Consider the following 14,057-nt stretch of genomic DNA (forward strand, 5'->3'; position numbering starts at 1 on the left):
TTTGAAGGAAAAAACTCCCCAAAACAAGAGGAACTTCATACAGCTTTCAGCCTGCTCTGCTTATACCTTAACTGCTTGCAAGTTTCCTTCACATGAAAATAAAGAACACGAACAACAATAAATCCCTACAAAACCATTTGGCAAATTTGTTCTCTTCATCGTTCAAAGGAAAGCATTAATTCTTACCACTTACAATTGATACTGATGCTGCCTAGAAGACCATAGAACTTAAAAGTGATACGCAAGATCTTAACAGCTACGTGCAGTACGTAATGCTAGGACTAGTCACGGGTTTTGCAGTTTAAGATATGACAAAACAAACCTTAAAGATGCAAAGTTTAAACAGTTCAAAGAGCATGTTGCTTCAGAAGTGTAACTTTGGAATGCATAAAAACTGAGTGACACAGCAAAGATGATGAGTAGAAAGACTTACAAAAGATCACTTCAAGCACAAATATTGAGTATATACAGCATATGAATTGGATGTGCTGCAAGTTCTCAGAGTGAGGTTTAAAAGTTTAAAATTTTTTGACGTTTGAAACAGAAATTTAGAAAAATATCTAAGAAAAACTGGCATTCAAAGCCCAGAAGATTCATACACTTCATAGCAAAATAAAAGGCAGACGTTCCTCTCTCCCAGCTTTGACAAGCAGCGCTGCTTTTCTCAAATCAAACTCCTGCTTGAGAGAATCACGTTAACAGGGACAAGTCCTTTAGTCTTCATGTGCAGAAGCAGGGCCAGAAATAACAGGGAAGAAAAGGAAGCCACTAGCCATTAATAAAGAAATAAGACTTCGAACCAGTGTGGGATGAAATCAAAGTCACCAGACAGTAACTTCAAAGTCCATGGTAATGGTAGGAGTAAAGTAAAAAGTCAGCTGTGCACATAAAGAGCCGTGCAAACTTTTTCACTGGGAAATGCCAATTTTCAAATATGAAAAAAAATATCTGAAGATGCCTAAAGGAAGTGTAGTGCAGCTTCCAAGAAGGAAGCTTTTCCTTCCCTTGCATCTACATGCAAGCTCATGGGAAAAAACATGACCCTTTTGAAACACAGCTACAGCCAGTCCTGAGCTAAATAGTCTGGGGCTACCCAGGTCATCTCCCGTGCAGTTTCTAGAGTACCTCTGGGCTCGGTCCCACACTTAGTGTAGCACCACCTCAAAGGAGCTTCTGTGTTGCTTCAGCTGATCCCAGAGACCTCAGTTTTCAACTTTATTTTTAGGCAGCTAGAACTCCACAGCATGGAACTCCTACCATAATATTCACAGATGAGGCACTAATTTCACATAAGCTCTCTAGGCTCTGCTGCAATGCAAATTAACAGTGGTAGAAGGTAAGGTCATGTTTAGAGCTGGTAAAATCATTAGACATAAAAAAAATTATTTTGAAACAGAATTGCTAATACTTTTGTCAGCATTCTCAAATCTATTCTGCCAGACCAAATACTTAATTGTTTTCTGCAATAGCTAATCATCCCAGTGTATACTCTAATAATAAAAGACTTTCTCAGGCTTATAGATATTTTTCTGGTCCTCATCAAAACCCCAAAATTTTAGAAAAAAACACCCCAACTTTTTATTGTTAATAATACGTAGAGGTAGCCAAACCTCTACAAACAAGTACCTGTGAATAACAAATAAAAAAGAAGCAGAGAAACAAACTGACTTAATTTATCCATTAAGATATATTTTTTAAAAATTCGTATTATTCAATTAGCATGGTCCACAGTGCTGTGGTTTTAAGAACTTCTAATGCCGATGCTGGGAAAAGACCTAGTAACACAACTAAACATCAAGATTTCCATTTTTGTGTTTTACATGCTTGATTTATACATTTATTTTAAAACATTTGGTGTGTATAGATACTACAATAAAAATAATTAAAACAAGACATATCTTCAAACCCACTTGCTTAAGCCCCACAGAATCCATTCTTCATTTCAAGAACTCCCATGCTTCTTGGACTGGTTTCAAGTTGTGGGCACTTACAAAAAGGAGCGGATAGCATGGAAAACTGAGTATTAATCGTTACAAACAACAGTTTATAATTACTCCCCTGAGAAATTGGTATAAGTCTAAAAAGAAAGGGTATGTATTTCTTAAAGCCACCCCTAGGCATTACAGACACATAGCTCCCAGACAAACACATACACATCAGAATAGGGTCCTAGATACTAAGTGTTAGTAATTTGATCCAGTAGTTTTAAAGGAACACACACATACAGCTACAATACAAGGATTAAGCAGTATTTAAAAACAAAACAAAACACTGTACATAAATTTTCCATCAGCAGTTTTATATGAAAGAAAAGATACTTATTTTAAAAGGTAAAATAAAAACCACCCAAAACAAACAAGCAAAAAACCCCAATCCAATGAACTGTTGTAGGCTGCAAAGGTTTACAAGCTTTCATGCATTTTTTTTGTGAAATCTCCATCATCCAAAGCCGGTCCAGCTCAATAGCAGAACTATAAGCATCTTATACAGACCTGCAGCAATCCTCCTCTCAAATCGATGTATATTTTTGGGATAGACTGCTCTGGGCCAGGATCACCACTGTGCTTACACCACTTGGCTTCCACATTAACAGAACAGCAAAAAGGGCCCATGAGAGATCTGGCTCTTTCTTTGAGACTTGTTTTAAGCAGGAAGTCTTTTACATCAAGGACAAAAGATGACCCATGGATTCCTAAAAAGAGAGAGAGAGACAATTAAACCCGGTCCCAACATTTATGTGCTTATTTCCTGGATTCACTTTACCACGAGCCTGTGAATCTCTGACTTTCATGCAGTTGTGCGGACAATCACTCTCCTCTCCAAGAAAGAGCATCACAGTTGGGCCCCAAGACTTGCAATTTTTTGTTTTTTAAGCTTGCTCTTCCGACACTGTTGAGCACGCTTTATATAGTGTTGCAGTTATGGAGCAGGTATGTCTCACGCACATTCCTTACAAAGAGCTATTTGCCAAAACATGGTGACTTCTTACATGTGTGAGTATTCTAAGGTTTATGAGAAGAGACATTTTTCATTACACTATGAATTTTTTTTCAAAAGAGTATATTAAGAACAAGAACAGCTGCTTCACTTGATTATATTTTAAACTGATAGGAAATAGCTATTTTGAACGATTCTCCCTGCTTTTGTCAGGCTAGTTATTACAAGATACTACCTTGCTATTGCTAGACTAAGGACAATATCTGAATTCAAATAATTCAAAACAATTACCATAAATCAAAATACATAATGTGTTTACCTAAAAAACAGTTTAATCCAAACTTTTCACATCATAACCATTTGCACTTTACATAGCTTTATAAAACATAAAAATGATAATGGCAGTTTAGGTTTATGTACTCTCATTAAAGACAAACATTTTTAGAAAGAAACGCTATCTAGAAATGTCACATCTCTTGTGAGTTTAACTTACTGCAAATCACTGTTTACTAAAACAAACAAGATTAAAAAACACCTAAGGCTTACATTCAGATGTTTCAAGGTACAGCTCCATTTTCTATTTTCATACCTTTGCTGGTAGAAAAATGCCACAAAAATACAACTCACTGTTCTGAATAGGTGCAGTAAAACTTCTCCTATGAATCTCTTTTAGAATCCAGAAAGAAGTCTGTCTGCATCCTGGGAGTTATGATTTTATAATACCAAAAAATATTTTATACAATGGAAGGCAATATATTGGATTTTTTTTTTCTTTTTTTTAATCCAGCATCCACTAGGTAGGTGGTCCAACAGTCCCCATAGCAGCAATGGCACTGAAGTGTGTTCAACCTGAGCAGGAACCACAAACAAGAAGCATCCCTCCCTTGAGCAGTCTCGAGTTTAGTAAGTATGATCAAGGGCCGGAGCAAACCTTTGTCCCCTGCCAATCAACAGGACCATTGTCACCGATTGGGAAAGGGGTTTTAGCTCGAGGTTATTTAGGCTGGCTTCTGAACCCCTGAGTCTGGTCTTGTGTGTAACAGGTTTATACGACAGAAACTGTTCAGTGTTTTTTTGACACTGAACTTCGGTGATGATCAAGAAAACTAACATCATCACACCCTGACGCCTCCTTTTGGTACTGGTTCAGACTTGATTTTGTAAACCGTGAAATGAAGTAGCTTCACATACAGTCTTAAATCAAGAAAAAGGGGTATTTTTATGGGAAGGGCTCACTGTCACCCTGCTACGCTCAGTCTAGTTATTTTAAGAGGCACTACAATATTTGGAAATTCAATTTTTTTTTCTACTCTACATGGAACTTTGATTTTAAAGAGAAGAAATTCCCGGTAATTATTGCACAATTCTGCAATGTACAGAAATGTTCTATAGTTTTATTGGAATATGTGCCGAGTTGCAGAAATAACAAAAGGGAAAAAGGAATGCCAGAATACAAGTGGTTTTATTTATGTTTTCTTTCACTGAGATTACACTTGGAAGGATTAGTCTTTTTCTGTTGTCATCTCAGCTCCACAAAGTACAAAGAAAACACAATATCCAACAGCTTAGAAACAGAACTGAGCATTCAGCACATAATACTGCTGGTTCAAAATCAGCAGTGCCTTTCTCAAATGCTATGCAAACAATGAGAAATGAAGACACAATTAAGAATAAGGAAGTGTTGGTAAATTTTGAATAAATGAAATATTACAAGACACATCCATGGATTGTCTCCTACAGACACCAGGAAAGCTCAGGGACTCAATGACAGATTTTTCTTTTTCTTGCTGCAACCCAGATTGCTCGCGTATAGGGAAGAATCACATCCTCATCCTTCCTTGCAGTAACATCTACACGCCTTTTTGCAGATGAAGTGACTCAGTATAAAAACCACTGTGCTCTTAATAAAAAAAATGCAGAGAGCATTCAGGCAAATTTGAACAAAGTGATGTCTTGAGAAAGCTTAAAGAAAACAAATGAAGAACAACAAGTATGCACAAACCCTAAAAAGCAATAGTAAATAAAGTGATCTCTGGGACTCAGGGAAGTTTCAATGAGGTACCATTACTATGGAAATCCTACAAGGATGACATTAGAGAAGAAATAATCTCACATCTAAGTGGAAGGAGTGAAGAAATACCACTATGCACTAGAAGGGAGCTTATTTTAAGATTGCTCAGTGCCATACTAACATTCAAAGTATATGCTCAGTTAGTGAAGTTGCTTTCCTATGACTGAAGCAATTATCTCACAAAGGTAAAGATGCAAAATAATTCTCTGTTTTTTTCCCTCCCACACACTATTTTCAGTCAGTCCTTTCATGTGTCTCTCACAAACTCCTATTGTAGAATTCTAACTTCAGTTTAAACAGATTAAATCAAAGTCTCCATCTGAAGTGAACTTCAGAGGGCGCCACACAGAAGTAATATATCTTCATAAACGATTGTTGTGATATGTAGAAGTTAACTTGTTCTGTTTGGATTGTTGCTCATGAACACCAACACACTTTTCAGTACGTACAATAATTTACTTCTAGGAACAAATAGTTTTGTGACTTTTAAATTACTCCTCCAAGAGACTAATAAATACGAAGCACTTGCTTTGGACAGTGTTTAAAAACTGGTGCCAGCCCCCCAGTGTCAGACTCCACCCAGACCCACAATAGCACCCCAGTATGCTGCCACACTAAGTGAGGAAAATACAACTTACACCAGGCTTCTGATGCCATTGGAAGGATTATCTTTGTGACGACATATGCTCAAAAGGAATATCCAGCTTGAAATAACGTAGGAGGGTTTGGAAGAAAGCTAGCACTTGCTTGGTAATGTCAAGAAATTAACTTGCTCAGAAGTTAAAGTTGGAGCTCATTACAATAGAATAGTGAAGAAAATTTACTAAAAGATATTCGCTTTGATATTTTAACATCTCTCTTTTTTTAGTCAGTAGAGACCTATCTATGCTAACATATATGAAGACATCTCACAGAATCTGAGTACCCTAACACAGTTACAAATATAGTTATACCAAGGTTTCTATATAACTACAATACAGTTATATTAGTGTTTACTAATAATAGCAGGCTCCATGTTTGTTAAACTCCCTGTGTGCACAAATCCATTTGTGTGCACAGAAAAAAAGAGCCGGCCCATTTTAGTAGATGCAGCAAATACATTAAAACAATGCTTGCCTTACAGTAACAATCACTTAGTGTTCAGGCAAAACAGGTGTTAAGAAAGAGTTCTGTTGTTTTTCCTGGTTCACAGACAAAGGGAGAGACAATGTTTTGACATTAACTATGGACTTTCTGTTTTCAAAAACATTTTAAAACACTGATATTTGAATCAACTCCAAATGAAACAAGTAGAAATGTTGCAGGAGCTTTTTTCCTTCTGTTATGCTCTGTGCATTTGCTCTTCGTTAGATAGCTGCAAATCCTGTTTGGTTCACTGCACTGTCACCTAATACAACACAGAGCATGATTTTAATTGGCAAACTTCTCCATGGGAAAAGAGCTTTAAGAAAATGGAAACATGTGTATTATGACAAATATAGCAAATGGCACTGGACTGTAGTTGAGCTACCTTTTGAAAAGCCTCTTGGAAGCTAGTAGCTTTGCTACAAACTGTAGTGCTAGGAAGAAAATTGCTTTTCTGAGTTTGGGGAAGCTCAGAAGCAAGCCTGTGTCCCAGAGCACAGAGCCTGCCACGCTGGCTTGGACCAGCCAAGCTGCACGTGAGCGGCGTGGTCTGCGCCGGCCGCAGCAGCTGGCAGACTGCATTCCCACCCAAAGGATCGCCGTGCACTCCGCAGGCAGCAGTCCACAGCCCAGCCTCTCCCATGGCCCTCCATGCCTGGGCAGCAGAGATACAATCTGGCTGCTGAAGGCTAATTAGTGAGCGGTTTTCCTTACTACCGTCTGCTTTAATGCTACATGCTCCTAAGGTGATAATCTGTGCTATTTGCTTCAGCTAGTTTCAAGTTGCCAAAGATACTATAAATATGTTATTTATATATATACATAGAGATGGACATGGAGCTTAGGGACATGGTTTAGTGCTATAATTGTAAGTGCTAGGTTAATGGTTGGACTTGATGATCTTAAAGGTCTTTTCCAACTTAAACGATTCTATGATTCTGTATCTAATATACTGATACAATTGACTACATGATTTTTTTCCTCTTAAGAAAACTTCAGATACTTCACGTAATGAATAGCTACACTACAGTTACTCTGTTCTGTTGACAAGTGTCCTCTACAAAGCAGCTTCTGAGAAGAAAGGGTAACAAAGCTATGAAAATAATTACAGGGGAAATACTGCAGTTAATTTAAGAGTCAGCCAATTTATTGAAGTCTGGAAACAGCAGCAGCAAACAAATGGTGAGATCTAGTAAAGGACAATTTTCCAGGAGAGATTTAGTTAACAATCCACTGACCGCACGGGATTTCTCATTAATATTGAGCTGAATCTTATGATAGTTCATTCTCCCCACGAGAACAATATTTACACATTACCAATTAACTATTCTTTAGTGAAACAGAGTTTTTCAGCATTACATGGGGACACATATGGGGTCTGTAAAAACATGAGATGTGTAACACACGGTAAACAGAAAGTAATGATCTTAAACAGGCCAAACCCTTGAATTCGTCACTAATAAATGTCCCCATGCATTCAGCAGTCCTGGCTGCTGGGAGCCTGTTTTCTTCAAATACTTCAAACACTAAAATCCAGGAACATTTATTACTTTAATCCATTACAGGCAGTGCTTGATTTAACTTTATTGGTTGTGGTGGTGGTAGTAGTTATAGTGGGGGTAAAGCTATGTTCTTTTACACATCATTTCAAAAGGGCTTAATTATATTTTATAGCTCAGGCCAGGAATCCTGCTTGTTTTGTGTCTAACAAGGTTCAAATGGAGTTCAGGTCAGTGATGAATCAGAAGAGAAGTCAAAGATGGTTATCTATTTGAAATGAGCTCATCTCCCTTAAAGAATAATTGGGCAGGTACATGATGTCCATTACACTACAGCATACTAAATAGCTGAAAAATCTCAATTCACTTGTTGATTTGGTGGTGTCTGATCAGAGAAGGCATATTAAAGTTAAGATCTACAGGGATTTTAATTTTTGGTCAAGGCTGTCTGGTATACAATAGTATATATTTGTAAAGCTTATTCTAATGAAGTGGAGAAAAATGCATAATGGGAAACAACAAAAATGGTGTTCATTTTGCATGCATCAGTCTAGCTTTCAAAACTGGCTGAGTGCTATACTGACATAATATATGGTTCTTGTATCATAAGCATTTTATTTTTAGATATAAACAGTTTTCAGAAAAGCTACTAAACACTCCTGCTCCATCTTTACAGATGGGAATGGAGAGGTCCTTCAATGCAAAAAAAAAATCTATGTATTTGCATATCTTAATTTTAGGTGATTGGTTGAAAACTTTGGTTTATTTTCAGGAGACAGCTGGTACCTGCAACTGTCACTGATTGATAAAGTTGTAGGTACTTTGGACTACTAAAATACCAGACATTGAATGGTTGCACAGTAAATGAAGCACTACAAAATACTGGATGCCACTCAAAATGTAGCCCTATATAATTGCCACAAGGTTGAATCAGAATTACAGCTTTGGTGTCTTGCTCCTCTGCTCTACACTTGATTCACTGAATTTCAACTGCTTTAATAAATAGTCCATGAACTAGAGGGTAACTTTTCTTTACAAATAAACCACCCCGCAGACAGCGCCTGGCGGCACCTGAGCTGTTTGAGCCTCTATGACCCTGTGAGTTATGCTTGTGGAAGTCCAAGGCTTGACAGATACACCAGGCCACGCAGACTGAACAGGTTTCCCTGAACTCTTGGGATGCGGTTCCCCAGGATTAAGGCCAGCCCAGGTCCAGGATCCTACGTTCCAATCTTCTCCTCCCCTGCCCTCCTTCTTTATATACTTCTCTGAATTCTCTTTTGTGTCAGCATGGTCATTAAAGTGTACCTGTTCAGTGAGCCAGCTGAAGGAGACAGTCTTGCTGGGAGCTTTTCATTCTTGTTGGGTTAGTTTTCAGACAGACCAGCACCCTGACTCAACTCAAGTCACAGCTGCCTGAGTAACAGGACAGAGGGTGGAAATGTGCAGCCACAGTAACCTAAACTTCATATGGAATTGCATCTTTTATTTGGGCAGCAATCTGGTGAGCTCACCCCACAAATAATATTCTTGTCATGGAAAAAGAAGAAATGTGCTGCCAGTATGTCAACAATTTAAACAACTTAAGGAACTAGTCCTTAAGACTGGGCAATAATGCCTACTCTCTGTGTTCTGCACCTCACACTGCAAAATGTGGACTGAACTGGAGGAATTGCACATAAAGTATAAAATGTACAAAGAAAACATTCAGCTTTCACTGTTATTTGTATTTCCTCATGAATGGAAATATTCTACAGAATTGACCACCATGAAAATGCTGTATCACCTACTACTGCCACATATAGCACTGGGATCCACATAACAAAAGAAATTCCGGTCTCAAAAAAAATACTCAATTACTTTCACAATAAAAGCTGAAAGGACTATAAAAACAACCGTGTTTGTTCTGAATTGAATTTCATTTGGAGTCTACTTTTTGAAGTTGAGTTATTTAAACTGTAAATGAAGTTCTACAAAATCACACTCTCTCGAATCAGCAACCTACAACCAACTTTTTTTTTTCTTCTCCTCCCCGTCTCTGAGTTAACGTGCTAGTTCATCAGTAGCAATTCTGAACCCTGTTACAAAGTACCAGTAGGGAATCTGACCACGATTAATAGCGGTACTCAGTCCTGGGATTAGGTGGTGTCTTGTTTCATGGATTTTAGGCCATCTGTTCCTCCCTCCCACATTATACTCCTGCAGAACTATAAACGCACCTCCACCTCAGGGACTATAGAAAGGAATTAGAATTCTTCTGCTTTTCATTATCACAAGATTCAGTAACTCATTTCATTGTCAGGATAATCCCCTTTTACTCTTTCTTTTGCGCTTGCAGGGTATGCCAAAATGACACATAAAATCCCATATGTTAGAGACCTGATGAGGTCTCCACCTTTTCTTGAGTGTTGGGTTTAAGCTACTTGGGACATGGTGTCAAATCTGACAGGACCCTGATGCCCACACCCAATATTCATTAAGGTTTGTTAGGGATTTGTATAGCTGTCTACAAGCTGCACTTCCACCTCAATCCTCAGTGGCCATTTAAACATTTAGTTTGTCCTCTGGCTTTTACTGACAAAGAATTAATTTCCTATTGTTCAAGTGTTGGAAAGAGTTTATATTTCTTTCTAAAAGTAACAAAGGTCTTCTGGGTGTTGTAAATGGCATGTTACTGCTGCATATTATTTTAGGTAGTCATATCTAATTTAATGTTTTATTTCCCCCTGGGTTAACTTGCGTATCTGCAGCATCCAAAGGCTATGACAACGCCTTAGCAGAGTTTTCTCGAGAGAGTCAGTTCACTCCAAAAGTTTGGTCTTTGCTCTACACCAATTAATAACTGCATTTAATGTTTAGTACCTTAGGCATGTAATTTCTTTCAGGTTTAGTAAAAATACGTGCAGCTATCATATGCCCAACTAGTGTTTATTTTTCTCCCTTATTTATATGCTAATCATCTCTGCATACGGGATGAAGGGCTGGGGAATTCTATGATCTTTGGGATATTTTATGTTTGTAACATTCTCAGTTCAGACACTGAACAGCAAGACTTCCCTCCTGCGTCCAGCCAGAGCAAAATAAGGCTCCACCAAGAGGCTACAGGCTTCTCGCTGTCTTTCACTCTCGGGAGAGTACAGTCCTCAACTTCTCTCACTTATCTGCTCTTTTGACAGGTAGGTAGTGCTAATTTCAACACCAAACCTAAATTAACTGAAAGCCATATGTTTAGAATTGCATTCTATTTCATAGCATTTATTGGTAAAAACTATTTCAACTGTAATGGCACGTGACTTCTCTGGAGTGAGCTATGGACCTCAGGTGTGATACCGAGAAATCTCATAACTGACGGGGTATGCGGCACTCGAGAGTTCTAGATACTTTGTAGAAGATGCTACATACTCCAGTGGACACAAATCACAGAACTAGGTCTAACGACAGTTCTTGAAGTTGAGGGTTTTGTCAAAAGTGCAAATAAGCTGCCAAAAATGAGCTAAATGTTTGTTGTTTGCTTGTATGAAACTGGTACAAGTTTTAACTTGTAACTCTAAGCCACAATATATAAAATGACTACAGATAATTCTTTTATTTAACTTCAGTATGACTTAAACTCCCGCCCTTAAGAGTATCAGAAAAACTATACTGATAGCCTCTTCTAAAGTAAAAGAAATAATACTTTTTTTTGGAGAATGGATTTTGGTTCGATTTGTTTTTTGCCAACACACTGCATCATATTCTACAATAGTATTACTTTACTAAAACCAAAATACTGGGGATTTCACCATAAGTAAAGAGGAGAACATAAGTATTCTAGCAGAAATAGTAAGCACGTTGCTATAAGTAACTGCTGTATTAAAACATGAAAAACGTCCAAAAAATGAAGTCCCTCGACACACTGAAGGTTTGGGGTCGTACAGCAGTGCAGCAGGGTATGTAGAACTAGAGGTGTTTTAATTTGATCCAACTGCAATGTGAGTGTGAAACACTTAGAATTTATTTTGTTAGAAGTGAAATAATACAACCAATTACCCCGTCTATTTTTTCAGAAGCTAAATCTTTTTACTTTCATAAGAAATTAATAAGAAAAATTAAAACAGAAGGCCTTGAGCTTCCATGATTAAACCAGGAACGTATAGAGGGAAAACTGATGATTAAAAAAAAAAAGTTACACGGCAAGCTTCTTTCTTAATTTCAGCTAAAAAAATCAAAGCATTACACAGGTCACGCACTTCTGTTTTCCCCCTGTAAAGGAGGAAAAATGCCGACAATACATTCTTGCGAGTTTTTTTTTGCTAAATAATTCCTAGCAAATAGAATTCCTTACAAACTAGTTTCATCTCCTACATTAAAACTCATCTGGAAAAGGGGTCGTTTACATTGTTTATAAAACACTGCCACATAAAATGTGTAAAAAACCATATTTCACTAAAAATAGCTTGCGTAAGTAAGGGATTAGAGTAGTTTCTACTGCTATAATTGTTCCTTTGTAGTTTTTTCCATGATGTTTTAGAACAGTGTTTTTGACTATGTTTATTGAAGTCAGCACATCAAAAAAGATCAAAGAGAAAGTTAGTGAGAACCAAAGAAACCCCAAGCGTATTGTGTTGTCTCACTGGGGAGTTATGCAGATTCAAGTAAACAAGTGCAAATTGTTGAGGTTTTAATGAAAATTTTCTACAATTACTGTATCTGAAGTCATTCTATATAATAACATCTGTACAGCAGATGGCCATACTGTACAAAAGGCAAGCAATGCTCCTTTTTCTTCCTCTGTTTTAACAGTACATCTGAGATGACTACTTTTGTCATTGTGCTTAGTTTGGTTCAGCAAATAATTCGTAAAATGCAGCTGCTGCAGATGGTCACAATAGTTATTTCACTGTAAAATCAAAGACACAGTGAAGTATTTGCCTATTAGTTTCATTCTTTTAAAAACCCCTGGCATTAACCCTGTTCAGCTCAAAAGGTGTATCTATAAAACCTTTTGTAAAAACAAAAGTAGCGAAAACCTGACATATTTAAATACTCCTTTCTCCCAAGACACAACTACTACACTTTTTAAAATTGAGTTAGCTTGCATAATTTCTTTGCAATAATAAAACAAATCTAGTTAGTAACTACGGTATTCTTTTAGTATTTTTAACACAAGATTATAATGCCATTTCCCCCACACTGAGTAATTTTTCTTCTTTCCTGAAGTTGTAATTTCCACTTTAGTTTCTATCAGCACTTTAATTTCAAAGTAATAATTTTAATTAAAAATAAAAAATTTATTAAACGAATTTTTGACAGTTTCAATCAGTTTTGTGGAAGCGTGTCTTTTGTACTTCTTGAAACTTCAAACAATTTATTGCACCATCACAATAGCATGCAAAACCTCACGCACATCTACTTTTCTTTTTATAAAGCAAACATAAGGCAACTTTAACTGGAAAAAAATGTGCAAAGAATCTGTTGATGTGTCTTTATTGCCTGGTTATGAAAGTTCTTCATAAAGAATAACTAATGCCCATTTTCATTAGATTCAGCAACAGTATTGCTTTACTTAATAAGGACTGCTGGACTACAAACGTACTGAATATTCAGGTATAGCTTGTGACATGAAAAATGAAGATTGGCTTCCTCAGACTGCCAGAGGAATTCAGAAACAGAACTTTGCAGCAGAATGTTTCTGAGGCTTAACATGCAAGGCAAGGTACATCCTCCTTCTGGGAGGATGAAAAACTCCAGGGTAAGTGCTATACACTGCTGAGTTTGCCAAATTGCCTTACAGTACAGCGACAGAACGGGCTTGGCTTTGACATATCGAAGTTTGCTGTGGACACCATCATGTACCATGGGACGGACAATGTAAAAATGAAAGAGGCGAAGTGATGGAAGGAAAGAGGATTATTACACAGAAAGAAAACTAGAACTGTTTAAAGGACATCAGAAAGGCCTTTTGCTCAGTTGCAGTGCTTTCTATGCTAGGGTTGCGATCTGACTGGAAAAGCGTGGGAACGCAGGCACTGTTCCTGCCTGTACTGCTGTTTATTTACGGATAAATCAAGAGTTTCAGGCCCCAGCACTTTCACAGGCTTTCATGTCCTATGAACCTTGAATTTTTCATTTTTAACTTTTAAAATAATAAAGAAGCACTGAAAGTTGCTGGCCTGAGGAGAAATGTTTCTGATGAAAAAGAAATAAATCACCACCTCGCTTGGCCTACAACTTGCTCCTCTCAGCTACAGACCATTTTACCTCTTACGAGCTACTCTGCCAACTACCCACAGCTGGCTCATCTCCACATCATGTAAATGTACCATCTTATTAAGTTTATTAAAAGATTAATAAAATAATTTACAAAGACGCTCAAAATGTCTTAATTTTAAACGAGTCTCTGGTATCCCGTTAATTGTACCCAAGGTGTAAAGTTTCCTTGCAGG

At 37.4% G+C, this 14,057-nt stretch overlaps 1 protein-coding gene across 7 annotated transcripts in view; it reads right to left on the bottom strand.

The window, feature by feature from the left end:
* The window catches only part of VPS13B (vacuolar protein sorting 13 homolog B), a 482,877-nt gene that overhangs the window by 84,851 nt on the left and 383,969 nt on the right, over positions 1-14,057 (bottom strand). For all 7 annotated transcript variants that reach the window (XM_075415801.1, XM_075415802.1, XM_075415804.1 and 4 more), the window contains one exon: positions 2,493-2,692. In XM_075415801.1, coding sequence (XP_075271916.1) covers positions 2,493-2,692 — 200 coding nt within the window. The remainder of the gene's footprint in view (positions 1-2,492; positions 2,693-14,057) is intronic.

This window comes from Opisthocomus hoazin, chromosome 3 (genome assembly GCF_030867145.1).
Source record: "Opisthocomus hoazin isolate bOpiHoa1 chromosome 3, bOpiHoa1.hap1, whole genome shotgun sequence".
Classification (NCBI taxonomy): Eukaryota; Metazoa; Chordata; class Aves; order Opisthocomiformes; family Opisthocomidae; genus Opisthocomus; species Opisthocomus hoazin.